General features: G+C 47.4%; 12 protein-coding genes across 12 annotated transcripts; 7 read left to right on the plus strand and 5 right to left on the minus strand.

Annotated features, from left to right (window-relative positions):
* Positions 1-791: 791 nt before the first annotated feature.
* On the plus strand, positions 792-1939 carry FIESC28_01891 (uncharacterized protein; the record flags this gene model as incomplete). Its single annotated transcript, XM_031156041.1, has 3 exons — positions 792-1046; positions 1096-1478; positions 1525-1939. The coding sequence occupies 3 exons, from the start codon at positions 792-794 to the stop codon at positions 1937-1939; spliced, it is 1053 nt and encodes a 350-aa protein (XP_031019873.1).
* An 81-nt stretch (positions 1940-2020) lies between these two features.
* On the minus strand, positions 2021-3178 carry FIESC28_01892 (uncharacterized protein; the record flags this gene model as incomplete). The annotated part of the gene is made up of 1 exon (XM_031156042.1): positions 2021-3178. The coding sequence occupies one exon, from the start codon at positions 3176-3178 to the stop codon at positions 2021-2023; it is 1158 nt and encodes a 385-aa protein (XP_031019874.1).
* Positions 3179-5413: 2235 nt separating this feature from the next.
* Positions 5414-5844, plus strand: FIESC28_01893 (uncharacterized protein; the record flags this gene model as incomplete). Its single annotated transcript, XM_031156043.1, has 2 exons — positions 5414-5532; positions 5586-5844. 2 exons carry the CDS (start codon positions 5414-5416, stop codon positions 5842-5844), a joined length of 378 nt encoding a protein of 125 aa, XP_031019875.1.
* Positions 5845-6157: 313 nt separating this feature from the next.
* FIESC28_01894 (uncharacterized protein) lies at positions 6158-7182 on the minus strand (the record flags this gene model as incomplete). Its single annotated transcript, XM_031156044.1, has 2 exons — positions 6158-6774; positions 6894-7182. 2 exons carry the CDS (start codon positions 7180-7182, stop codon positions 6158-6160), a joined length of 906 nt encoding a protein of 301 aa, XP_031019876.1.
* A 2931-nt stretch (positions 7183-10113) lies between these two features.
* On the minus strand, positions 10114-12704 carry FIESC28_01895 (uncharacterized protein; the record flags this gene model as incomplete). Its single annotated transcript, XM_031156045.1, has 5 exons — positions 10114-10522; positions 10567-11010; positions 11055-11669; positions 11715-12065; positions 12112-12704. 5 exons carry the CDS (start codon positions 12702-12704, stop codon positions 10114-10116), a joined length of 2412 nt encoding a protein of 803 aa, XP_031019877.1.
* A 1186-nt stretch (positions 12705-13890) lies between these two features.
* FIESC28_01896 (uncharacterized protein) lies at positions 13891-15386 on the plus strand (the record flags this gene model as incomplete). Its single annotated transcript, XM_031156046.1, has 4 exons — positions 13891-14147; positions 14195-14977; positions 15025-15097; positions 15144-15386. The coding sequence occupies 4 exons, from the start codon at positions 13891-13893 to the stop codon at positions 15384-15386; spliced, it is 1356 nt and encodes a 451-aa protein (XP_031019878.1).
* Positions 15387-15957: 571 nt separating this feature from the next.
* FIESC28_01897 (uncharacterized protein) lies at positions 15958-16869 on the plus strand (the record flags this gene model as incomplete). The annotated part of the gene is made up of 1 exon (XM_031156047.1): positions 15958-16869. One exon carries the CDS (start codon positions 15958-15960, stop codon positions 16867-16869), a length of 912 nt encoding a protein of 303 aa, XP_031019879.1.
* A 348-nt stretch (positions 16870-17217) lies between these two features.
* Positions 17218-18770, minus strand: FIESC28_01898 (uncharacterized protein; the record flags this gene model as incomplete). Its single annotated transcript, XM_031156048.1, has 5 exons — positions 17218-17683; positions 17732-17884; positions 17929-18448; positions 18492-18627; positions 18672-18770. 5 exons carry the CDS (start codon positions 18768-18770, stop codon positions 17218-17220), a joined length of 1374 nt encoding a protein of 457 aa, XP_031019880.1.
* Positions 18771-20485: 1715 nt separating this feature from the next.
* Positions 20486-21323, plus strand: FIESC28_01899 (uncharacterized protein; the record flags this gene model as incomplete). Its single annotated transcript, XM_031156049.1, has 2 exons — positions 20486-20505; positions 20999-21323. 2 exons carry the CDS (start codon positions 20486-20488, stop codon positions 21321-21323), a joined length of 345 nt encoding a protein of 114 aa, XP_031019881.1.
* Positions 21324-21742: 419 nt separating this feature from the next.
* On the plus strand, positions 21743-23086 carry FIESC28_01900 (uncharacterized protein; the record flags this gene model as incomplete). Its single annotated transcript, XM_031156050.1, has 1 exon — positions 21743-23086. The coding sequence occupies one exon, from the start codon at positions 21743-21745 to the stop codon at positions 23084-23086; it is 1344 nt and encodes a 447-aa protein (XP_031019882.1).
* Positions 23087-23680: 594 nt separating this feature from the next.
* On the minus strand, positions 23681-24895 carry FIESC28_01901 (uncharacterized protein; the record flags this gene model as incomplete). The annotated part of the gene is made up of 2 exons (XM_031156051.1): positions 23681-24538; positions 24602-24895. 2 exons carry the CDS (start codon positions 24893-24895, stop codon positions 23681-23683), a joined length of 1152 nt encoding a protein of 383 aa, XP_031019883.1.
* A 60-nt stretch (positions 24896-24955) lies between these two features.
* FIESC28_01902 (uncharacterized protein) lies at positions 24956-26468 on the plus strand (the record flags this gene model as incomplete). Its single annotated transcript, XM_031156052.1, has 3 exons — positions 24956-24997; positions 25477-25575; positions 25635-26468. The coding sequence occupies 3 exons, from the start codon at positions 24956-24958 to the stop codon at positions 26466-26468; spliced, it is 975 nt and encodes a 324-aa protein (XP_031019884.1).
* Between the last annotated feature and the right edge of the window lie 926 nt (positions 26469-27394).

Genomic DNA, 27394 nt, shown 5'->3' on the forward strand with positions numbered 1-27394 from the left:
ACAACCGAAATTCTGGACCTTTGGACCCTTGATCGCTCCATTTTTGATGCACTGGTATGTCACGTGGCACTCTCGTATAAGGCGGTGACCCTGTAGAAAATAACCCCTGAGATCCATTTCTGTAATGACGGTCAACAAAAGAGTTGGGGACAAACATGGGTAAAGCTGGCATTTCGCCTTAAAGGATTTGTTGTTCGTATATTTCTTGGAAAGATGTATTGCATTTTATATATATCTTTGACGTGGAAGGAATATGTTTTTGGGGAGTTCACGGTATTGATTGCATCGCCAGAACTACTGTTCATCCAATTTTGAGATGACAGCCCTTAAGGCTGAGGGGGCTGAAGCTAAAATAACGGATAGCACGGCCCGTTGTGAAGAGAAAAAACACTAGTCTAGCGGATGTTCAACGACTCAACGGCTCACTAGTCTCGGCGCATTACATGCTTTTACGTACCAAAAGCTCCGCTCAAAAGTTTCACTTGAGATTAATACATATTATACGTTTCTCTCTCTTTCAAGCATGGAGCCACAAAAGGGTCCAACACCAGGTCCTCGGTGTCTCCGTAGCCACTCGCTTAGCATGGACTTCACTGACCCGTCTCAAAGAGGCCATTTCCCACAAGAGCCAGGACCTCCAAGATATTGTTCCTGATTTCGTTTGCTCGCCTTGATACCTGCCTCCTGGGGTCAAAAGTCTGATAGTCGCTATCTCTCCTCCGGAAAATTCTTTCCAACTAATCCTTCTCTCTTTTTCGTATCTTCCCTGTATACGGGTAGTGACATTCAATATGGCTAAGGTTGCGGGTGATGGTGTTGCTCTGCTGTACGGCTGCATTACTATGCTGACGCTGGCGTGGGTCTTTGCAATGCTTAGACTGGGAGTCAGGAAATGGAAGAATAACTTTGGTCCGGACGATTGGTTGATGTTTGTTGGGCTGGCCCTCTACTCTGTGACGGTAGGGATCGTTATTCGATGTTGCTTCTATGGAGCCGGGCAAAAGAGTAAGAATCTCGAGCCTTATGACACGATGATGGGAACAAAGGTATGTTGGGTTGTCTACCAAAGCTACAATCGCGAACTAACATGGCTAGCTCTTCTTTGTCGCTCAGTTCTTTTACTGTGCTTGCTCAGTTCCGATCAAAACAAGTATCTGTGTAACGATGCTTCGAATCTGCGATTCCCGCCGTCGCTTCGTTTGGACTCTCTGGGCAATCATCGCCACGACCATCACGACCGCCATAGTCTTCATCATCGCTACCGCCAACATTTGCCATCCGATAGAAAAATTATGGGGCGAAACAACCCGCGGTTCTTGCAACACAAACTTGAATAGTAGTATTGGATTCTTCTTTTCGGCTGTGTCCATCGTAACGGATTGGACACTGGCCATTTTACCGGCTGTTCTGCTGTGGAAAATTCAGATGAAGCAGAGGGTCAAGCTGCCTGTTATCTGTATGCTTAGTCTGGGTGTCTTGTAAGTATCAATCATCTGATGGCGGTATTGTACTAACATATTCTAGTGCGAGTTGCGCGACCGTCATCCGACTGGGCTATCTCACACGTTACAACGACCCTGCCGAATTTGTATACAGCACCGGCGCAATTGGTCTATGGTCCATCATGGAAGAAGGCATTGGTATTGTCGCCGGATCTATGCCTGCCCTTCGACCTCTACTCAATCTCCCCATCTTTAGCAGATCCACATACGGGAGTGCTGGTGCATCAAACCCGGGGACTGACCATATGAACCCGTCGCATGTATCGAATAAACGAAAGAAGAGTCAGAGGTGCGACTTGGAGATGGATGAGTTTCATGGCAATATGACAACAAGGGTATCGCACGGGCGTCAAAAAAACCAGAGCCTGGATGACAGTGATAGTCAAAAGTTCATCCTCAAGTCGACACAGGTGGTCATGACGACTGAGCGAGTCTAGAGAGGCAGCATGACATCTACAAATAGACAAGAAACAACCTTTTTCAAATTACCTGACACGCAGCACTCGAATTAGATCCAACTATCCCTCTGCCTCACCAAGCAGACCCCACACTTTCAGCCCCGAAAGTATCTCCTTGTCCTCTTCAGATGTCTGTCTTCTTATATATTCCAGTATATCAGACAAAGGAATTGCATCCTCTCCACAATATACCTTGACATTTCCTCCCAGAGCCACCTCGTTCAACAGATCTGGTCTCTGGAACCATGGCCTCGCAAGAAGATTGCGAACCGTTCGCTTGAGTTCCACAACCTGTTGTCTCATACTGTCATCCGAAGGATGCCCAGGAGCCAAACTGATCTTGGCAAGATTTGCTTCATCGCCGTAAACACCTGTTATGACTGTGTTTTGTGAGAGCCTTGTTGCTGGATCCATGACACCAGTCCAGGCCATGACAGAACGTGCTCGAGCATATATCTGGGGAGTGATAGACTTGTGGCTGGCCTTTTCGTTCTCGTCCTCCTGGTTGACACAAATCGCATCGATCCAGATTGGCTTTCCGAATCTGATAATCTCACCAGAGGGTACAAGTTGTCTGTCTTCGGGATCTTGATGTAACCTCTCAGGCGATTTCATCTTCTTCCACTCTTGCTTTGTCTTAGCCTGCATGCATCCAATTGGTGATCGACCGTGAGAGTCAATAATCTTGATACTCGCACCATGATCAAGCAATAGACTAACGATCTCCAAATGTCCGTTCTCGCATGCGTAGTGTATCGCCGTTTCACCATAGCGATCTTGTGCGTGAACATAAGCGCCTTGCCGCAAACACCTCTCTACATCGCTCAGGCGTCCTTCTTCGGCAGCCTTTATCACTTCTGTTTTGTAGTGTACCGTAATTCGTTCCTCAATTTGATCATGCTTTCCTTTGATCATCTGCGCAGCCTCGTAGATCTCCTTCGGAACAGATATGATTTTCCCTTCGACAACAATATCATTTCGTTGATTGGCTTGGTGGGAGTCTCCGCAGCTCGTGGAGATGACATCAAACTCAGGCGCATGATCAATTTCTGTCGTCTCCAAGATGCATTCAATAAGGTCTTGACTCTGACTTGAAGGTGGCGACAATTGGCGTGGTCTTTTGATGAATGAGACTAGACGAATTGATGATGGAGATTGGAGGCTAGTGTGTTGGAATGTGGTAACCCCAACAGGGAATCCAGTGACAATTGATGACATGATGGATAAGATAGTTGGTATGATGATGGCAAAAATACTGCGGTAATATTGTTTTTTATATGGCTCATGCAGATTTCAAGTCCAAGCTTGCTGTGCCTATTTTTCAAGACGCTAAAGATTTCTGCCTAAAAGAGTGGACTAAGCGGTTGACTTGGCGACTTGTTGGTAGTTGTTGGTCAGAGGTAGATTGGATTCAATAAATTGTCAACTGCACTAGTTGAATTGGTGGTCATAGCAGACGCGCCATAAAAACACCATGACTTGCTGTTTACGTTCTTCATGATTGGAGGTCACGCATAAAATGATCTTTTCGAGGTAGATTCAACCTATGCAAAAGAGAGTACTGCTGCGTAGGCGTTGGAACTGCTTGGCCTAGCGACCGGATGTTATCAATGCCATCTCGAGTTCTCAGAAAATAGTGTTCATCGATGCTCTCACAGAAATGAGCTGGACAAGCTTAAGGGTGCATCGAGTCGTGGAAACGACGGCTGGCCTAGTACTGAACAGTTAGCGAATACGTCACTTGAATTTGGCACCTACTTCGCCCAAAAAGAAATCAAAGGATCAGGCGATCTTGTCCTCATTATGTCGAGTCTAGTAGACACGTCGAAAACGGACAGCGTTTTCCCTATCTTGGTTGATCGACAACAATGAGAGCACTCCCAGCTAACAGGTGGTGAAAGAAGTTGCGCAGCATGATGGATGCGTGCGTAACTGCCGTTGGGTTTGAAAGAGCGAAGAGATGGAATCTTTGGGTTTGCTATTACCACAGTCGAACAAAAGACTGAGTCAGCTCTACGCCTTGAAACATTAAGCAACCTGACGAATACCAGGAAAATGAAGTAGAGTAAAAAGCTTCGGTCTGTGAGTCCGTACAGTACTCATCCTATCCCGGTTCTGCCTGCGTCGCTTTACAGAGGGTATATAGTTCCAGGCCACGAAGTCTGCCTCGAAGGATGACGCTTTCCCAAACCTGACATTTGTACAACAATAACGTCATTGAGAACGTTTCGAAACAAGTGGCGGTAATGCAGAGGGTTGTCTTCGGATTGATAGGAGCACTTCTACGGAAGGATTAAAGTTTAGGATGCGTAGGATTCTATCTAAAGTGCGCAGATCTATTATTATAAGTACCTGAATAGATGTCGATTGGTGGTCAGAATCTCACTGCATAATGGAACATCTCGAGCCAATCGAGTCTTTTGCGGTCGGGGCTTATTCCAGCCCCCAAACGTGTTTTGCCGGCGCATAATGCTTATTTTAAGTACCGCAGCCTATTGGTGTCAACTTGGAGGCACGGGTTCAGGGCACCAATAAAATAATGAGCGGTTAGCTCGCTTTCTGTAATCCGATGTCTAAGCCTCATTGTCATGCGAAAAGTGTTGTGTTACTTCGGTAGATGGCTCATGAGTCCACTACACCGCTACAGACAAAGGCAAGATGAGCAGCTAATCACTCCCCCAGGGCTGAGCTGGTGATCGGCGAAATAGGTGACCTGGGTACTGCTTGTCCGGGGTTGGCCAAAACCACGGGTATTGGTCCAGCTTTTTGGGGTCCGTAGTGATTGGGGTTTTTGCGGATGTTACCGTGACGTATAGCCAGGGTTTCGGAGTCAAGTGTGGCAGTGCCTCGGTCTTTATGTCGATCCTCCCATGAATAAGGCTGGCCGAGTATATTGGAAAACTTATCCGACGACTCTTCTATTCAGGCCCATGCAAGCATCTATCAATGCCGAGTGCGAAAGCTTAACTTCTCCAATCAGCCAGGATCACGTTCCTACTCGTATCCTACGTGTTCCTGTCAGCATCAGGTTTCAAGATCGTCCCAAAACTAACCACCAACACCCTCGATCTGCATGATTATAGGGAAACGTCTTTGATTGGTGTCAGGGTATCACAAGAGTTTGTCGAAGAGACGAAATAGCTTAGATACTTCATGCAAGTCTATTCTAGCATGTATGCTACTTTATTCTGGTGGTCTAGGCCTTTCAGGATGATCTTGAGTAGATTAGGTAGGCTTAGATGCTGGCTGAAGGAAGATCGTTGTCTTGTGCCACCGAAGGCATGACCATGTTCGCATGGCCCAAAGCAGGATGTACTCGGTTGTATGTAGAGACAGAAAGGTATAAAGAGTCCCGTGTTTGCTCTCTAAAATCAACATCATCAACACACTCTTCAACACAATCAAACAACACACCAAACACTACTCTCAACAAGCACTCTTCTAACCGCCATCATGCACTACACTACCCTTCTCGCCAGCATCCTTTCCTTCTCCCTCACCACATCAGTGAGCGCCACTGCCATTTCTCCTCGCGCCCTTCGCAAGGCCAACGAATTCGTCAGCGAGAACTGGTAAGTCATCTCCCCAAACACAAGCACCAGATTAATTTACTAACTACCCTCAGTGCCCAAGGCACCGCCTCCTATGAGCACCACAGCAACTTCAACATCGATGTCACCATGGATGACACCAGCAACTCTGTCTACCTTGCCTCAGGACCGTGGTACTTCTACGGCGGAAAGAGCGGCAACGGCGGCCTCTGCACCGGTGATGTTCTCGGATCTTGGGAGAACGACACCGATAACCCTTGTGTCAACTTGAACCGCCGAGGAGATGATGGCCGCCGTATCCAGTGCGTCCGATGGAACAACATGCACCCTTGAGAAGTTTGAAGCTGCGATTGTTGGGGACTTGGTTTGAACAGTTGTTTAGACTGCTTCCTTGTATTTTGAATAGTAGAGTATTGGGGAATTGATATCTTGCTTGCATCAAGTTGAGACTTGAAATGTGAAGTTGAGAGCCTGCCTAACCAAAGATTTGTTCCCAAGTTTGGTAACTGATGTCGTTCGTCGACATCCATCCAAGGGCACGACCTCCATAAAAAGAAAGATCAAGAATCCAAAAAGCCAGCGCTTAGGCATTCACCAGTCCACTAGACTGCTCCCTTGACACCGCACCAGGCTTTTCCAGTACTAGCTAGTCCCTCTCCAGTACAAGTGATAGATGCTCACACAAAGTGATATCTCTTCCATTCCCAGCCAAGCCATTCCATCCAAGCACACGTTTCCAAACTTCCGAATGCCGTTGCTTGGCATCGTCCGCCCCGTCCTCTTCCGGGAATGAAACGATCACCTTCCGTTGCGTCATATTGACCTTGATGACAGCATCTTTTTCAACCAGTTTGTTGATTTCCGCCAAGTCCGGTGCGACAAACTTCTCGATGGGTACGAGGGAAGGTACTTCGACCTCAAAGGGACCGACAATGCCGGGAGCGTCAGAGTCGCCTTGTTGGGTCAGTTTCTCCCAAGTTCTTTGGCGTTTGAACAAATCCGAGTCTGGTTCTGGGGCGCTGCCAAAGATGGCTTGTGATCGCAAAATGAAGCGCGAGTTGGGATCGATGACGGGTGCAGGTTCGGGCAATGCACGCGCCGCGACTTGAGTGACTACTGCGTTTCTCTCAGCGTCTTCCATCCTTCGTCTCTCGCAATACTCGGCGAATATACGACTTGGGGTGTCGCCTCGTCTTAAATTTTTGGAGCAAGTTTTTGGCGCTCCCCAGGGCCATCTGGGCCCATCAAAACCGAATGGCTGAACTATGAAATGTTAGCTAAAATTCCCCGCCAACCCAAAACAATAAACGTGGTCCTTCTCCACGTCAGGTGTCTTTCATGAAGCTAGTATCCATTGCAGTCATGTCCCAAAGAATACTCACACCAAAGTTTCCATAGATAGTTGTCGACCATATACTCGAAATACTGTTCAGGAACGGCTCTCTTTTCGAACTTGTCGTAGAGCGTTTCACAAGTTTTGTAAGAGGCGCGTCTCCCATAGACCTTCAAAAGAGTGTCGATTTCGGGGCGCATGAATTTCAGGTAAGCCGCCAAGTGCTGCCGGCGAGATTTGGTGTTGCTGACATCGAAAGGACTGTAACTGAGGTCCCGGAAACATGGTCCAGAGCAGTTTCTTGGGGTAAAGTCGAGATGGCTTTTCGGCTGCTCCATCGTGGAAGATGAATAACGGAGTGGGCTGAAGAAAGACGAGCAAAGAAAACAACAAAAATTATACCTACCTATGATGCATCAGCAAAGTCTTCCAGCAGCGGCCGTGCTGTGCGAGTAACAGTGCCGTTGCACTGCTGCATTGGTGCATTGCTGCCTGCCGATGATTGTTAATCTCCCTTGCTCTATACTTTGCTTTGGAAAGAGAGAACATTATATTCGTAAGATTAACAAAACTACTATGACGAGGAATGTCCAGGGCGCTAAAATAGAATCACCTAAATCTCAGTCTAAAGGAGCATAAATAGCCGATTTCTTTCGTCTCTTAGGCTTCTGTCAATTCTGTTGATACCCTTAGGTACGTTGAGTCATCATAGCTGGATCTTCGTTCTCATTATTTCAACTCAACTTCTTCCCGCAACGATTGATACTTGCTGAACAATCTTTCATTTTCCTTCTTCAATGCCTGTGCATCCAAATTTTCAAAAGCCATGCTCCAAATAGCCTGCGCCTCGTCTTTTGTTGTCTTCCCCGCGGACTCGATACCTTGGAGTGTTAGTACACTCTTCATTTGCAATAGAAAAAGAAAAGACATACCAATATGTTGCGCTTGAACTGGATACAAAGCGTACCGGTCAAGTCGGTTGCCAATAGCTATCTCGTCCAGCATCAAATCAACTTGTCCTTTCTTCTTACTCTGGAGCTCGGATACCAGATGCGGCACCTGACTGCGTGGAAATATCATTGCCTGTGAGCAGCACCCAAAGGGTTCATTGAAGACTCCGGCCGCAGGTGGGAATAAAGACGCTTTCCCAGATTGATATACTAATATCACCAAACCTGGCACTAGAAGCAAGATAATAACCAAGAGTGTATCCCGTTCAAGATACTTTTGAGTTGCTCGCCACCGACGTCGTGCAAAGATCGCAGGCGCTGAAATTCCCAAACCAATTCCCAAAATAATCCAAAACTCGTTGTTACCTCCGATTTCATGACTGGCCCAGCCGATCGATCTTTCCTGGTTGAACAAACGCATAAAAAGCCAATTCTGTTGTCGATCGATGGTTGCTATATCGGCCAACCCTTTCATAGTCCGCATGAACCATCCTCGTGCCAGAAGGATATCATCCTCGAAGACTCCGATATACAAGGCGCCGCTATTATAGCATCGTTGGAGACCCAAAGTGTAGTCGAATACACCCTTCTCTTGGTAGTTTTGGGATTTCTCGAGTTCGCGTATGTACTCGATGCTGGTGGAGTTATCGTCATATGTATATACGGTGTCGACTGCCCGTCGGAGCCATTGCTCGTTCCAGCTCGGATGGCGTGTTGGGTCGGTTTCGGCGATAAGAACGGATATCTCGAGGTCTTTGCGCTCTTGGTTCGAAAGGCTGTGAAGGATGCTTCCAATTGTTATCTGGCAGCCGAAACACATTAGCAGGCAGCGAGATTCAAAGGTGCAGCGTTCTTACTGGAAGATATTGGATCTTCCGCGCCACCGAATTGAGTGCTATGCAGATGGTTTTGTTCTTCGAGGTACCGTCCTTCGAATATTCCGTTCCAGAAGTTAGCGATCCGATCGTTTGTTCCGCTTCGGCTCTTCGAATCGCTGAGTAGCCAGTTTCATAAGCTCGTGCTTTGTCGAAGAAGACGCTTCCGGGGTCTCGGTAGAAGTGAGTTTGTCCATACCAGCACAAACAAAGCAAAAACGCAATGCAGGCTGTAGCTTTGTAGACCAAGCTATGCATAATGGAGGGTTGCGAGACTTCAAGTCACCATGCTTGGGAAAGAAACGCAAACAAAGGCCGAAAGCTAAGCAATACTCGCTTACTTGGACCAACAAGCAATTAATGAGAGAATGAGAAGAGCTCAATAAGCGGGAATAATGGAGATGGCGATCGCAAGTTCATGTTTCGTAAGATATGGGGCCCAGGATGGATAAATTGGAGCCATGGGCTCGCCAGCGGCCGAACAGACTCTCGACAACAGCAAAACTAAACCAATTCCAGGGTGCTGTTGGCTAAACCCTGCATAAGAACCAGGGCAGTAATGACCACGAAGCAGCTTGGCGAGCGACAAGCCTAGAAATCCACGCATTCAACTCGCAATCGACCCGCATCGCCAAGGGGCCTCAGCCTCATTCCCGCACCATTCTGTTGACCAAAACAGGAAACTGCCGAATTGTGAGAGTGCCGATTGGTCGTCTGGAAAGGATTTGACGCTTGGACGAATGCCCAGAAACGTAATTGTAACTTGTTAATATGACAGTAATAGTGATTGCAATCGTGTAAGCGATACCTCCTGATGGAACAGCCTGCATGAGAGAATGTCATCAGTCCGTGTCTGTAGAAATGTTAATGGTCAATAAGTTTGAAACAATTTAATTTGTTTCGGGAATGAATGAAGTTATTTCTGATCGACGTGTGGGTACGACGTCAGCGGCTAGAACGGCTCTTTAGCGACTTTTAGTGGGTGCGTTAATGTCGTTTCTCGGTCCTAAGAGGCTGTTGCGTAAGCTTAAAGCCTTATATGACGACGGTCAATGGACGTGCAGACTAGGCCAAGACGCGTTGTCTGCCATGCACGTCGCGATTTCGACGCTACGCGAGTCGTCCGTTCATGCGAAACTGACAACAGGGTAGGCTCTCTGAAGAGCTTTGATATGATGAACCGCACGCGAACGCAGATAGAAGAGCACTTGTTGAAAGCGTTTGTCAATAGTCAAGAATGAAGACTGTGAAAAGTTTGATGTCTGGTGAACTTTTTGGGCAGGTCTTGAACAGAAAATTATACCCGTATGATGGGCTACCAAATTGCAATGGAGAAGGAGCGACCCAGGTCCAGCTGGCCCTCGGATTATGTAAAGGGGAGTTGAACCATATTCCATATTTCATAATCATTCTATCACATCACTCATCTTATCTTGTCTAAAAATCAATCTACTCCATATCCATCTTCTCCAGAAAAGTCAACCAATGTAGCTTCGTTCGCTACAAAATCTCCCTCCCAATCCTGTTTTTCCGAAACCCGTCTCTGTAGCCCCCGTTTCGACACAGGAAGTCTATCCCGCAGTGAATCTGGCTTTGACGGCGGTGGCGGCGGCGACGATTGCTTTGCGGGGTCTTCTTTGCTGTACGGCGGTTCGCTGTTCGAGTAGGCTCGTTCTGTTCGAATGTATGCTGGTTCCCCACCCTTGCTGTAGGCGGGATGCTCGTCTCTGCTGTATGAGGGGCCGGCTATGCTGTATGCTGGAGCGGGGGTGGAATCTGAGTCGTCGATAATCTTGGACGGTGCAAACTTTTCTGGTTTTGGTGTACTGATTGTGGTATCTGGTTGGCGTTCACTAAATGGTCAGTTGTGTTCCTCAGAATAGCCCGTACTACTCACCTGTTCACTCGCCAATACGGCGACGCTTGTAACAGCTCCAAATCGACTATACCCTCGGCATCAAGTATTCTGGCTATCACATGCTCTCGAGCATTTGAAACATTGATGATACTTCTCACCAAGCTCACCGCCTGCTCAGGCACATCTTGTATGACATTTGTCTCGGGGTCCGTCATGATCCATTCGAGCAATCGACGTGGGAGTAACGTCTGCTTGAAAATCTCCCAGTTCTCATCATCAGAGTACACAGTCAGGCCAACTGTATCCTTGATATCGAGACCGCCCATGGGATTCACAGCGGTTATTTCAGCGCTGCCGGAGCGATAGACGAGTTGCGATTGGAAGCTGGATGCGAGGCGAACTTCGCAGTGCTCGAGGGTTTCTCGAAGCCAGGATGTCCCCTTGGGTGTAGTCGTCCGTGGACTCTTAAAATGGACAGCGATACTGTGCATGTTAGATATGGAATCCCACTTAGAGGAAGTACATACCGTAGAAGGTGGTCAGCCTTGGCAGAGAGTTCGTCGGGCAGCTCGATGGATTTGAAGTTCTCGTCGGCTGGGCCTTGGTCCACGACGTGTCGTGACAAATATCGCTGATCAAGACCAGCCCATACCAGCAGATTATCCAACATCCAAACAGTCTTCGGATCGAAATCCAGCAAGTTCAATCTTCCGGTAAATGCCTCTTTCAGGTTTTGTCGATCCGCGATGACAAATTCCATACTAGGTGCACACAGCAAAACCCCATCCGCAGTCGACACAGGAAAGACATTACTCTGCATAAATCTCTCCTTGTCGAAAACATGTCCGTACTCTGGTATTCTTTGACTGACGGCGACTAGAAGACCTCTTGCGGTGTCATCGCGAGAGCAGTCAGGACTTAATGATGAGACTTGCATCAGTGTGTCGAAGATAAGTCCTGAGTCGTTCTGCTTGACGTCGAGAAAGTCGACAAAGAATTCGTGTAGCTCGGGGTAGTGCTTGCTGAGATCGTTGACTTCTGGACTGTCGAGTTTGGGAGACCAGGAGACGTCCTTTGAAGTGAGCCATGTCACTGTTTCTCCGGGAGCAACAGCGATGATCGGCTTCTCGATGAACGCAATTCTGTGAAGGTTAGTGGTGAACCCTGATTGAGGCGGAGCAACTCACTTGAGATCAGCAGCATCATTCGGCGAGAGATCAAATCTCATCTTCTCCAAAGCGCGATAAAGCTCATCTGTCAACCAAAGGTCCGCAGGGTCGAGTACTGCATCGAAATCGCGCTTTTCCAACACGCCGACGATGGTCCGATAGCTGGCTTTTTCAAGTTTCAGCGTCTGTACGTAGAATTCTCTCAGAGACGCAAGCTCTGACTTGCTGGCGTCCCAATCTTCTGGTACCGGAAACACAGGTGACTTGGATAACGTGCTGGCTATCTCGCATGAGTCATCTAGCAAGCATTCGCTGAGGGGTCTCCATATTGGATGGACATAGACTAATTGCTCCTTCTCGAACGCATATCTGGTCGCGTGAGTATCATGATGTTGTGACTGACGGGTATTCATACCTGACTTTATGCGCGCTAGATTCTGGATCTTTTGAATCTTCGCACTCTGCTTGTATCCGAAGATATAGCTCCAATATTCGACGCGGAAATTCGACAGTTGATGCTTTCGATCGGCGTACTCGTATCAACATCTCGAGAAAAAAATCCAGGTCATCATGATACTTGGCAAAGGCTCTGAGACACCTCCACTGACCAAATCCTCCTTCTGACTTTATCGGAGGATCAAGTCTGAGGAAAGGAAAGGGCTCGCCCTCGAGCATATATCGATTCCGGAGGTAATGCAGCTTTGGAAGCGGGATATACGAGTTGCCGAGTGGTCTGAACTTTCCGTCTTGGCAGAGAACTCTGATAGCTTTAATATCAAACATGGACTCTGGATTTTCCTTGGCGTAGATCTTGTCGCGCTTCCATGCCTGCTGGAGGTAGTTGAGGAAGTCCTCAGGGTGCTGCTTGGACATCTCGATACATTTGGGCGCTACAGACCGACCCCGCTCGTTGAACTCGAAGAGCCGTGGCTCTGAAGGCCCAAAGCCTCCATAGCTTCTTGAAGAAGTGCTGCTGGTATCTCCACGATCGCCACGCAGTAATTGCATCGGAATGGTGTTTTTTAGGGGTTGGGTATGGGATTCCCCAGATTGAGGACTGGGTCGGGTTGCAAGCAAGACTCACTCACTCACCGACTACAGCCTTTGACGTGGCCAGAGTGGAGCATTGTGCAAACAGGGGGTCGGCGGAAAAAAGTGCACTCCGATGAGTAAGCAGCCAATGAAAAGCTCCATTTTGTCGATTTCGACCGTCTTATCATGGACATTCGTCTCCGCAGCCAGAACTGATTGTTTCTGCCCAAATGACCCAAACGCGGAGGTGGAAAATGCGAACGTGATTTGCTACGTCATAGTGAATGAAATTCATGATTGGAAAGCTTTGAACTTACCCTACGTCTGCGTGACAATCTCTTCACGACTGGCCAGATTGAATGCTCTCAAGAAAAAGAAACTCTAGGTTTGCTAGTTTTTTCGCATGTGAAAGGACCGTATTGTTCCCCTGTTCCCCTTGGCAGGGGAAGCTAGCGCCAGCACTAGGGTAGATCTTGAGCTTTATCGTTTCACTAAACGTGAAGCTCAGTAGGGTAGCTCAACATTGGGGTCATTATTTCCATAACCAGCTGATGACGAAGTGAAGATGAGTGAGTAAAAGTGACTCAAATTGATGCGCAGTTATCGGAACAGTCGCAAATCTCGTAATGCAATCACAAACTGATGAGATGCGCTCATGAATTGAAGAACAACGACGTATGTTCAGTTCACATGAGCTATTTTCACCTCATCTCATTTTCTTTGGCAACCGACCGTCAGTGTCGTTCTCTTTCCAATCAAGCAAAACCACAATGAGTCTATTTGTCGTTTATCGACACATCCTCCGGCGTTTAGCCAAGCCGGCCCGTCGTCGCGAGATCGTCTGACGATCCAGCCTCTCCATTCAACCCGATGCGGAGAAATGTCAGCTCTTAACTCTGGGGTGTCAAATAATGTTGGACCAGAGACCTCGTCTCAATGAGATCAAACTGTCTAACTTATTTTTGCTTTCATGCCGTACCACCACATTGGACGCGACTACATCTAAAAGAGTAATACTTCCAACTTGGATGTGTCAAGGTTTCAACACAAATAGTGCCTTGGCATCTTTGATCCGATGAGCACCCGATTATTTTCCGTTTGACGAAGGAGATAAATACATCATCATATCCCATCAATCTCAATCACCCAAGAACTTGTCATAATGGCGACCGTCACGGAAACTGATACCGCGACGTCGGAGCTCTTTGAGCTTCGCGACACCACAGACGCGACCTGCAATTCACTCAACGATAATGAGCCCCCGCCATCTTCCAACAAGCCAGACAAGGCAGAACTCCTCAAAATATTCAGCGCTGGCTTCTCCTTCTTTGTCGCGGGCGTTAATGATGGAAGTATTGGAGCGCTAGTGCCTCACATCATTCGCGACTACAACGTCACGACCGCAATTGTCTCATCAGTGTAAGCTCATCTCATCACCAATTCACCCCTCACACTAATCTCTCCAGTTACGGCGCAAATTTCATGGGATGGTTCTTCGGTGCATTCTCAAACACTCATCTTTGTCAAATTTTCGACCTTGGCTCAATGCTTGCACTGGGTGCTGTCCTACAAGTCATCGCTCATGCTCTTCGGGCCTGGAAACCGCCATTCGCACTATTCGCTGTAACATTCTGGTTAGCTAGTCTGGGACAAGCATATCAAGACACGCATGGCAACACATTTGTCGCCGGGACGAAGGGATCACATCGGTGGCTTGCGTTTATCCACGCGATGTATATGGCTGGATGCCTTGTTGGACCATTTGTAGCGACAGGCGTGGCGTCTGCAGGAACTACCTCAAGATGGTACCTTTTCTACACTTTCCCGCTTGGAATTGGCGTACTCAACGTCGTATTCGTGATCTATGCGTTTTGGGATACTCTCAAGCTCAAGAGAAAGCAGAAGCCGACTGAAAGGACTCTCGAGGCTGATCAATCCCCCGTTTCAAGGAATGACGACGCTTTCGCTTTGATCAAAGAGACTCTCAAGACCAAAAACGTGTGGCTCATCAGTCTGTTCTTCTTTTTCTTTCTCGGAGCCACACTCACTGCCAGCGGATGGGTGGTTGAGTACCTTGTCGATGTGCGAAATGGCGACATCAACCAGATGGGTTTTGTGCCTGCTGGATTTAGTGGAGGGTCTCTACTTGGAAGGCTATTTCTCGCCGAACCTACGCATAGGTTTGGAGTCCGAAGAATGATCTTTGGGTTCACCATTATCAGCATTGCTCTGCAACTGCTGTTCTGGCTGTATGTCCTGTCCTTTCCAAATTCGCTATTATCACTAATATGCACAGCGTTCCCAACATTATCGCTGCATCTATCGCTATCAGTTTTCTAGGTTTCTTCATGGGTCCATATTTTGCCACTGTAAATATCCCCAAACTCATCTGATGGACATGGCTCACACCAACAGGGCATTGATGTCGGCTCCAAACTGTTCAACCCTCGTATCCAATCGACTGCTTTGGCATTCGTCTTTGTCTTTGCACAACTCGGAGGCTGTATGTTTCCCATCATCACTGGACTTGTCGCTGCGAGTGCTGGTGTTGGGATTCTGCAACCTGTTCTTTGTGCGCTGTTAGTTGCCACGGCAATCTCCTGGTTGTTTGTCCCGATGCCTAAGGACACTGACAATCCAACGCTGCACCAAGAGTAATCACCGAATTCACATCAACATGATTTGAGTAACTTGGTCCCCGTAGGAAATTCCAATCTGCTGTTGAGTTGAGTTTATCACATGAAGTACAGATGGATGGATTGATGTTGTGGTAGGGGCACTCCTTCTGCATGCTTCTTATTGTGAATAACCTCCAGTCCAGGATCCAACACATCTGATTTGACGAGTGCAGGCGGACAAAAGCCAAGGTGGCTCGGAATTATTATTTGATCTGAGCTGACATATGGATGTGAGAGATAAACCCCGTACGATACGGCACTAAGTTCTGAGCGACGAGAAGGTCTCGGATGAATAAAGTTGTACGGAACAAAGTTACCTTATGTTTCGAGCAAAGTCTCCGATGCCTCAATAAAACCTTCTTATTCTGACTTTACTCTACCCTGGTAGAAAATTTCCCAGTAGACATCGAAATACGCCTTGCTGGCTCTCTTCCTGGCAGCACTTACTCACTCAATTACCCTTCTTTTACAAAATTCCAACCACAAACCTCAGTTTCGAAAAATCGGCATCCCCGTCGACTTCTCCGTCGACTTCATCAAACAGTTCCAAGATGGACATCTTCAATATTCCAGTCGAGATGAAGCTCGAGATATTCAGCTATCTTGATCTAACGGACATGAGCGCAATAATATCAGCGTCACCTACCATGTTACGCTGCTTCGAGACAAACGAGCAACGCATACTCAAGGAATATAAGACTGAAATCGGTGACTTTTACCAAAGTCTCTCCAATATATTTCTTGCTTACCATGTTGGCCGTCTTTATCGCATACGAGAACGCCACTGCATCGACACGCAAGAGATGGTTAAAACGCAGGTTCGACCTGTGCTGGACGAGATCAGGAAGCTGAACTTTGCTAAAGCATGGAATGAGCCAGGGTTGTCACCTGTCCAGTTGAAGATGGCCCGGGATTCAGAACCGTTCATTCGCGAAGGCTTGGCAACTCGTAGCAGAGTATTCCTGTTGCAGGACCCAGCCTTTAAGGAAAGGCGAGAGGCATATATCGAGTCTATTCTTCTGTTTGAATGCTACACCAAGATATTCTACCATGACGGAGGCTTCTTGTTCACTGGTAGATCCGACATATTGGATAACTTACGGCTGTTCAACAGGCCAACCTGTGGCCAAATACCTCCCACACAATCGAAACAATTATACAGATTCGAGCTCCAGTCCCAGTTTCGAGACTTATATAAGATGGGGCGACGACCGCTGGACGATATACCTTGGATCAGCGAACCAACTGTAGTCCAGGAGCAATTCCAGATGCATCTTATGATGCAAGGATATTCCTTTCTGGATCGTCTGCAACGCCTTGATCCAATCGATAGAGTTAAAGAACTACGACTTCGCCTTTGGCATTTCGACAAGAGAAATAAATGGGCACAATATGAGGATTTGACGCGGGAAATCCAGAGTGCACTGGATGTTTGGATAAACCGAAACTCTAATTGGTACTAGCGACCCCATAGGTACTGCCTTTCACTACAAAATGGACACTCTTACACAAATCAAAATAATACTTTCTTTGCACGTATGTCTTGTGAGACCTATCGTAGGAAACTTTATATTAGGTGCCTGATGATAAGGTTCCTATCATGAATTACATTTTTCAGGCACGGTAACTCCAATGCCTACCTAAACGAGACCCTTTGTTGCCTTGCCTTGCCTTAACATGCGATTTCCGCTGAGCATAAAACGCGGTATTTACCTGCTTCCACCAACATCAACACATCACGTACACTACACTTATGACGTCAAGCGCAGTCTTTCCACATTAAGTATAAATTATGGTTATCCCAAGTTCATCTACATGGAGTCCCTTTCAATACTCTCCGACCTTCTATTCTGCGTCGTAACCTGCGTCTTATTAAACTTCCCCGACCCATTGACCAAACTCTGCTCATCATTCTCACTATATTGCACTCTAAACGTCCTCTGCATCTCAATTCCTCCATGCTCAGGTGAATGTATCGAATCGGCTGTCTCAGAAGGAAGCTCCACACGTGCAGCACGACTGCGACTCAAGACGTGTGACTTGCGGCCGTAGTTCTCGCCGTAGTTGTTGTACTTGCTTGAGTTGTATGATGAGCCGCCGAGGGCAGGGAAGATGCGGACGAGGAGGACACGTAGGGCGGGCATGGAGGCGCAGATGATACCGATGTTAATTTCGACGGTTGACCAGATTGAGACGTCGGTTTGGTCGTAGGTTGGGTTGGTGGAGGAGCCAAGGTGAACGATGTACTGAAGACGGATGATGCTCACGACGGTGACACTGAAAGGTTAGCTAGGCTTTTGACAGGTGGGAGGGCACGGGACTCACAAGGTTCCGACGATAAACATGGCGGCAACACCAATCTTCTTCTTCCAATGTAACTTGAGCTTACGGAGATACCACATTGGGATACCCAGCATCCAAAAGTCAAGAATGATACTGATTGCTGCATTGGCCCAACCGATAGATGCAATGTTAAAGCTGGAGAGTTAGCCGGGTCACCAGAGTTCCAAAAAGGCACATACCATTTTCCTTCATGCTCACCATCCCAGCTGAGCCAGAAATAGTTGACAGGCGTGCACTGGAAGGCCGCCAGGAACACAAAGACAACACCGTAAACAGTGTTGAAGATAATAGTCCCCCAAAGAAGCTTCTGCGCATGACCCGGGAAAATCCGTAGGTAGAAGAACAGCAACGACGTTTTGAGAAACGAGACTTGAGCAAAGTAGAAGACTTCCAACAGCCAGAAGTAAAATCCGAATTTGGTAATCTGGTCGAACTCGAGCGTCCAGATATCACGACCCTCTCCGTGTCCAGCTGTACCATGAATATTCATTGCCGTCGACGGCATACCGATGAGAAGTGTGAGACAAATAAATAGATCGTCGAGACCGAAGTCGGCTTGGCTGAGGAAATACTTTGTACCGAGGCGAAGGAGGATCGAGACACCGGAAATAACGCCGAGAACGATGGTAACATTGATGAAAATCGAAGTCTTGTCTCGGACGGGATAGTCGCAATAGGTGTAGGTCATGTTGAGAGTAGCTGTAACTGTTAGCTTGATTCTGTGGTTGTTCTCTGTACATACTCAAACTGTCTTTGACACTGCAAATTTCAGCTGCACATCCTTCCGCTGTTTTGATGGTCGTTTGTCCAGCACACAAGCAAGACACATCGGTAGTCTTGCATTCTGAATTAATAAAAGCATCTCTATAGCAAGGAGACTTTAACAATTAGCAACGGTCAAACAGCAGAGTGACAAACTTACAGAACAACTAGGCAGAGTCTTGAGCAACTCCGTCGTGTTTCCAAAATCTGCTACAGTCCAGGGCACAAAGGCCAGTAGCAAAGGTAAAGCCCACTTCATGATCGACAAAAGTTAGCGAGACAATCACCCGCCCTGCGGATCCTGTTCTGGGGGAGCTACTATATATGGTCCGCCCACATACCCTGACGTCCATCGCCTCAAGTGGGTTGAAGGATTTAAAGACTTGGTCCTTGAAGGAACCCTGCTCAGTTCGTCTCATCTTTCCAGCCCCGGAGCGTGCTATACTCAACGTGGTAGACATGGCTGTGCTTCCGTAGCATTGGGGTTATACCATGCAAGGCAGGCCCTTAGAATAGCGTCATTTCTTTGCCACGAGGTGGTGAACCAACCTGCATTTTGAGTCCCATTCGCTAAACATGTATGACAATCTTATAGGATCAAACAAGGGTAACTTGCCAGATAATCTCTTTTTGTTAGATACCCCGTGTTTCATGGCGACGTCGGTTCTCTTTCTGGAAGGTCGTGACAGTTGGTCTAGCCCCTGCGCTAAGAAAAGAACCAACGCCGAGGATGACATTCCATCAGCCAGTTTTTGATCCCCTGGCTTGGCATGTGTCAACGGCCCGATCCCTGGTCCGCCAAGGATATGGGGAGAGGTAATTATCTCCAGCAATCTTTGAGGGTAAGCACACGATTCTAGAATATTATTCCTTTTCTTCAGGTATTACTTGCATAAAACCAATATTTTCCTTCCCCCTTTTCCTTTCTGTGCCGCATCATAATTCCAAAAGCAGGTTAGGATGTCCGGCAATAACCCTTGTATGCCGTTCTGTCAGGTCAGACTTGGCAAATGGACCGGAACGCCACACGATGAGACAAAAGGGTAAAAACACAGTAATCCGAGTAACAGAAAATGCAGGTCAACCAGAATAAGTAATTGTTTCGTAGGATGTTGGTTACTCATCAATAAGGTTTTAGACTATAGGGACCGGTTTTCGGGTATGATTTTCAAAAGCGGAGTGTGCTCCATGACCATCATCTTCAGTGCAACAGCGAAATCCTCACGGACCAAGCCTAGAACACCAGCCCTGTACATATTGAACTAGCGGCGTAGGATTGTCACATCAACGGTTGACTAGGACGTAATCTGCATAATTATCTTTCAAGTACTCTGTCGAATGGCGGCAATACCACTCGCCAAGAAGTTTAGTATCCTGTTTCTTCTCTGCGCGCGTTGTAATTAATTGTTTATGCCTCCAAGATTCGCGTGCCATGCCAAGTGGTATCGCCGAATTCGACTATCGCAGCATTGGAACTGCTACGTAGACTGTTGCAGTGATGACACGCCGATTAAACCTTGAGACTTATCTCATGTTACCGTAACATAGGAGTTGACGTGCTGTTCTAGATCTGTGCGCCATGTGACGTCCAGGACTATCCCTGGTACCAGTTTTAGCGACGTCGGGCATGGGCGCATAAACGACAGTGCTTCATCCCAACGCCCGTATGTGTAATCTTACACTTCGATCCCCGGATTCAGCTGCTGGTCTCTTTGGGTCCAGAACGTTGGATTCTAGAAAGCTGCTCTTGAGAATTGGTTTCTCGCATCTTTGTTCAAAATTGGTCACCATGTCGCTATGGGTACTGTGGAAAACTTCACCCGGGATCTTCTCTGCCGCTCGAATCCACAAAGACTGGATATATCGCCTTACAGGGATGGTCTAATGTGCTCAAGAGTCAAGGGTCGAGGCGAAAGGTGGACCGTAAATGCAAGGAGACGTCTGCCCAAGCATTGTGGCACTAACATACCCTAAATGAAAGCCCAAGTGAAGACGTGAGTGAACAAATTGCCTATTCAGATAGAACCAATAACTCCTCAAATTAATTCACTCGTGAGTCCAAAGAATATATGATTTGGGATCAATGTAGACTTATCCGTTGTCGCTGACTCTCAAAGTCGTTTTTGGAAACTGGTAGCCATATGGGTAGATAAATGACTTCAAAAATATCGTTCTGAGATAAATGAAATCACAGCCATTGAGATGGCAATCCGTTCATGTTCCCAACCCCCAAGTAAACCTAAGTAGTTTTTAAGTACTGAAAAGTGTTACCTTTTTAATTTATATATCAATATATGAAGTCTCTCTATTTTGCTGATAAAAAAGAGGAACATTGAGACTTTACCTTTTCTATTCATACTTTTACATATGTATTATTATCTTATTAATAGTATCTATTAGAAGCTTATGTAGAACTGTGAAGCTGTAGATATCTGTACACCGCGCTGCCAGTTGCCGCAGAATTGACTAATTTGATTGCTCCACTAGCCGCAATGGCATTCTACTGTCAACGCTCGCGTCATTCATCACTTACTACCTGCCACTCACCACAACTCGATACCTTGCAGCAATGTCTTCTGTCGACAACAGTGAAGTCTCTGAGCCACCGACCAGACACCTTCGGGGCGGAAGGGTCCAGAAGCGTCGAATCCCAGCTGAAGAAGAAGATGAAGAAGGAGATGGCGAATCCTCGGTGCAAGAAACTGCTCCCAAGAAGCGTAGGCCTGGTCGACCCAAGGGCTCAGCGAACAAGCGAAAACTCAGCAAGGCCGAACAAACCCGACAGAAGGGAGAAAAGAGAGAACCTTGGTAGTACCATCAGGAAAGGTGATGGTGTTGACGGTTGGACCATCATGCTCGTCAGGGGTGAACCAATGGACGAAGTTGATAGTTCGACGACTATTCTCGTCGATACCATGCCAGTCATCTTTCTTCTGCTTTTTCAGCGTTATTGAGACTTCGGCGTGATTGATGGAACGCTTTGTCCTTACATATTCATTTAGCCTGTTGTTACTGTGATGGCTGCAAAAGTTCCTAACCCCTGCTATTGCCAATGTTTGTTGGTTGACTGACCACATCTAACCCTGTTCCAAGGTTTCCAGGCAGCAGTGACTCAAATAGAACATGTTGTCTATTTAAATCACCCACTGTCCCTGGGTCTAACAGTCTCCCCACTCATCGTTTATCCTGACCTTTCCTTCAATCCAAATCCGAGCAGAAGCTTTTTTCCCCATGGCTATCAACATAAGCACTTTGCCCACCGAGATCCTCGACAAGGTAATTCACCTCGTTGTCGATGGCAAGAATTGGCGGCCCGCCATTATCCCATGCCTGTTAGTCAATCGCAAATGGCGGGATGTCTGCCTGGCGATACTCTATGGAGAGTTGGTGCTATTCTGCATCACTCCGTTGAGTCGGTTTCTAGTATGCCATGACCAGCAGGCTACTGCCAATCTGACAAGATCCGTCACCTTCTACCTAAGCCAGGGAGAGAACCCGGACTCATCCACATACAATCAGGTTCTATTATCAACCCAGCAGTTAATCGAAGATGTTATCCCTTCGATGAACAACCTCAAGTCATTCTCCCTCAAGCGTCAACATCCCCTACACAACGTATGGCTCACTAAGTCAACCATTTCGCTGTTGCTAAACACCCTCACTGTAAGCTGCACAGGTATAGAGCTTGAGGCATCCCTTCAAGATGGGAACACCCCAGCTCATGTTTGCGAGGACTTGCGGCGATTGCTACCACGTATGGAGCACGTTCATATTGATTTGGAACCAATTTGCGATGCAATGCTTGGCACCTGGGACGTCGACGAAACTTTCCATCCCATCAACCTTCCTCAAATACGAAGTCTCCACATAGACTGTGTCGGGGATGGTCACTCTGGCAAAGAAGGTTGTGTGGAGAGATATCAACAAGCCAAGCCTTTGACACTCGGTCATTCACTGGTTCAAGCATCGCAGCAGTTGATCGAGCTTCCAGGGACAGCTTCAGCACATTTCACTGTTCTAGGGACTTCACCGCAAGGCTATGAGAACCAGTCCTTGTATTGGACGCTCTTGCGCTGTCGCATGATGAAAGAGCCCCAGGGCGTGAGGACAGAAACTTGGAGATTTCCCGCCGTATGGCAGATAGGACATCTCTATTCAGCATACTACATCCGGATGAGGCATGAGGCATACGTGATTGATAATCGAAATAAGGCCATCGATGTGGCCGGGGGGCGTCCATGGCGTACGCTGATTACGAGCACAAGACTACCCAGGGCTCTTGCACACGACAAGGAATTGCTGCCGGACGATGGCATCATCAACCACAAAGATTGGACCAGAATGTACCCGAAAAAGCAGCCCTGGTTGATATACAACGAGAGAAAAGCAGGAATGAGTCTACTGCATGCCGAGCTACAGGAGGGCTATGAAGAGAAAAGCTTGTTGGAGTACACACCAAAGGGATTCGTACGGTACGGCGGACCTGTGTGGCAGTACACGCGGCTTTACGCCGAAGATGATGAACCGCCAGAAGACTGGGACCCTAATGGTCCAGACGGTTCAGTAGTAGGTTGAAGGCATCTTGCTATCTGGCAGATACAATGCTCTGTATTATTCGTATCTCTGTCTACCCCCGCATACCATAGTCTATCTCACTCTCGTACCAAGACCATATTCCAACGACGAATACTGCAGGCTTAACATTAAGATCTTCCATGAAGGGCCTGAATTGATTCATGATTGGAAACATGCAACTTTCTCCACTCCCTCAGCACCCTGCTTCAGCTCAACTTTAACCTTTGCGCATGTAGCGTCATGCTTTGGGCACGTCTGCTCGAAGATCGGCTGTGGCTCGTTCAGGAAGCAGACATCGGTGAAGCAGTAAAGATCAGAGCTATCAACCCTTTCCACAAACTTCAGGAATCTCTGGCTACCACCCACACTCAAAATAACCGTAGCCAACTGGTCGACAAACCGTTGGCCTTCTCAATTTGCCATTCGCTTTATCTTCAAGTCTTTTACTTCTGTGTAAAGATCGTAAAACAGGTGGCAAATCTCATTCGACCGTTCAGGCGCTTTCATTGCGTCCTTCAGTTCGTCGATTTAGTGAGTTTGCTGTTGCAACCGTTCCTCTAGCGCCCTGTTCTTGTCTGAAAGCTCAGCAGTCTTTTATGCCTGTACTTGGAGCTCGCCCATCTGTCGGAGGGTATTTCCATCTCGCGCTTGAAGGTCCCGAAGCGCTTGCAGCTGGTTGTCGGAGGACGTTTTGCTCTCTTTCAGCGCAGAAACCAGGTCATCTCTAACTTTCACACTCTGACGTAGGTCACCGAGCGAGCTCCGCAAGAGCTCGATCTCTCGATCTTTACTATCGAGGGTCATGTCGTGTTCCTGTTGAATCTGTTGGATAGCCCTTGTGTTGGACTCGAGGCTTGATGAAACTTCCCTCTGGAGACGGTCTAGCTCTTCGTCCTTGGCATCCAGTCGACCTTGGTATTCTTCATGCAGAAATGATAATTCTCTTTCCTTTGACTCGAGCTGAGTGTTGAAGTCTTTTCGCTGGCGTCCAATTTGGTTCTGTTTGACGAGTTGACCTTGGTATTGCTCCTTGATGGCTTCCAGGTTGGTCTTGTGTTCGTCTCGAATGCGGGAGATTTCTTCTTCCTTGTCGTGAAGTCGAGTTTCGTGGAATAAGCGATTGTTCGCCAACTCGGTTCCCTTGGCCTCGGAAAGCTCGTCTGTGTGTCGTTCAAGAGTCTGTCCCATTCGCAAAACTGTTTCTTCAAGACTGCCGACTTGCTTGACAAGCTCAGTCAAGATCTTGGTGCCGTCTGTCAACATCTGCACACCTGTTTCGTGGGATTGAGTGGTGGTCATTTCTATCCTAGATAGCTGAGCGACGTCGAATCGAGGTAAGCCACCCAAAGCCGAAGAAAGATTGTCCCTGGCATCTTGCAGCTCTTGTTTCGTCGCGAAGGGAGTGAGACAGTTCTTGAAGTCGTCAATAAATTGCCTCCATTTGTCCTCCCACTAGGACTGAGACCGGTCGATGGACTCCGCAATCGAACCTGTCTGCTGCGCAGCTTCTAGTACCACGTCCCGAGTCTCGGTTGTTAGCGCCGTGTAGCTCTCGAGTCTCATGTAGATTTCGCCAATCTTTCGTAGGATTTCCTTGCCGCTTGAACGGGCCTGAGTCTTTGTTGTTTTAGCCAAAGTCTCTGCCTCGTCCATCGCCGCGCTCAATGTGGTCATCTTTTCAACGATCTCGTTTTGGGCTTTCTCGACATTGTTTTCCACATTCTTCTCCAGATTCTGAATCTGTTCGATGATTCGTCTTATGAGGGCGCTGTTTGGAAGGTCTTGGATGAGCTCCTTCAGCTCTTCCATTTCGTGGGCGATCCTTTCGCGGAGCGACTCTCCATCAAACTACCCGACATTAGAGACGACATGCCTACCGTCTGGTCCAATATTGGTGGTATTTCTGTCGTGGTTCGCCTGTAAAGCTTCTACCTCTTTCTTGGCAACTTCAAGATTGTCTTGCAAGGACTGTGCTGCCTGTCTCAAAGAAGTGATCGTGTGTGCATCGTTGTCACAGTTGGAAATTTTGTCGATAATAGACCCGAGTGTCTCCATTTCCATGTTGCCAATGGCGTTGACGCGATTTTTTGTTGTTTGTTATTTGATGTTTCTTTTGAGGGGCAGATCATCCAAGACGTACAAACAAAACAGTTCCTTTTTTTTAAACGGGTCTCAGCAACATTATCAGTGTTTGGCACTGTCAAATTTTGGCAAGTTTTGGTGATCTTAATAAGCCAATCAAAGAACGTCTGCCTTACCTTTAGTCGTTGCTCTGGACTACCATGTTCTGATTTCTTTTTCCTACCTCCACAAACACATTTCTTTCCATTCATTGAGAATTAAACACTCCATTCTTTGAGAAAATGGATCTTACTACTATTCTCGACTAGAAGTTCCACAATATCCGGGCCTTGGACGGCGACGGTGCAACCGCTGGCATGGTTCATCTGTTGAGGTACCAGCTGCCGCCATCAACCTCAGTCGCAGAGGTTGGATATGACACCAGCGGCTTAGACTGTCTTCTGATCGTCATTCGTCTTTTGAACAGCTTCTTGATTCCTCTCTCGTCGACAACTACCGGGATGCTGAAGTGACGAATCCAATACTCCGTCTAGCCTGGCAAAACATCACTTGGACCGAGTCCGCAGTTCAGGATTGTGTCAAAGTGAAGGCGTTGGTGCTGGAAGCTTTCGAGCCACAGGGTGCACGGGATAGCAAACTCACCTTCGAGGGACTTGCCTTCTCTCAACTGATGGAAGACACCTTTTGGTCACGCGATGAGTTCTCTGTGATCCATGAGGTTTTGATGAAGCCAAAGGGTGCAAATGGGTGGCTATCGGCTGGGACAAGTCCGCAACAACGGGTCAACATGGGCACTCCCGTGATCCGCATGCGCAGGTTCCCTCCCGGCATCTCATTCGAGAACACCGTCGGTAAGGTATTCGAGATCAACCTCTTGGCGAATGGTGACCGGATTGCCCGGCTTTGTGGGAGACCATATTCGCTTCGATTCAAATACGTCAGAGACAAGGACCGTATTTGCTCCTTCAAGGAAATCAAGAACATCTGGGTTCCCATTGCTCAGTTTGAAGGACATGAACTGAAGGCTACGGAGAAGAAAGCGCTGTATACTCTGGTTGCGGCAGTGTTCTTGGACACAAACCAGATACATATGTACAACCCTATGGGTTCACAAATTCTGCCAGACGTTGAGAATCCCGTCACCCATGGCAAGCGATGGAGCGTGGAGGACAAGAAAGATGGGTCGTTTTTGCTGTTCTATGTCTGTGTTGGTGACCTTCATTCGGGGGATCTGCAGTGGGATACATTCAATGAGAATTCCGTACGCAGAGTTATGGATTTCGAGATCAACCTCGAGTAACTCTGCGCATGTGGGAAGGTCAAGCTGGACTGGCATTTGATACAGTTTTTCATAGAAAATCAATTGATAAAGACTCTACAAACGAAACAGTCCCCCTCTTGTTTGCGAATTCTCGTGAAACGTTATAGCCTGCTGTGACTAATGTCGTCGCTCGAGCGACTAGAAAGCCCAGATCATGTTGCTATTCCAACGAAGAAATCAAAACCTCATCCAAGTCCCTGTACCGGATCGTGCCATTCTTGAACGCTCTAATAAGTCCTCCGACCTTGTGCTGAAGCGGGACTATCTCCTTCAGCTGCAGGTACTTTCGTATCAAGCGAACTGTCAAGACAACAGTGCCAAAGCAAGCGCTTATGATCGACAAAGCTGGATGCGGCCCAGCATAGGCGAGGATCAGACAAGAAGCCATCCTGCAAATGTTAGAGAGGCAAGTTGAACGGTGTTGGACTTACCGAATAGCGAGATCCGAAGATATAGACTTTACAGGATGCTGCTCTTGTTTCTGGATTATTTGCAGGATATCTTGGAGCATTGCAAGCTCTCGGGTCGCGTCACCCCTCAAGTGTATTATTTTTGTGTTCACCTTTAAGTTACTGTGTTCTGATAATCTTAGTATTAGCCAATGACAACATTAGGGCTTGGTCTCTGACTCTGCTGGTTCAAGGATCTTCTGATGAGACCAGGAAGGTCGTGGTGATGAGTGAAGCACTCGAAGTAGCGTCTCAGATAATTGTTTGCAGCGCGTCTGTGGGATTCGAACTTCTCGTAGAAACCCACATCTTCAATGTCTGGTCCAGAATCTTGTCCTGGATTGAGATGGGCTGACTCGTTTGTTTGCAGTTTTTCTCTGTCTGGTTTGTACATTTCGGCGGTTAAAGAAGAAGCTGTTCAGCGACATCCCCGAGAAACTACGCTCAGAAATACGA

The sequence above is a fragment of the Fusarium coffeatum genome (assembly GCF_003316985.1).
Source record: "Fusarium coffeatum strain FIESC_28 chromosome Unknown BRIP53273_contig_42, whole genome shotgun sequence".
NCBI lineage: Eukaryota > Fungi > Ascomycota > Sordariomycetes > Hypocreales > Nectriaceae > Fusarium > Fusarium coffeatum.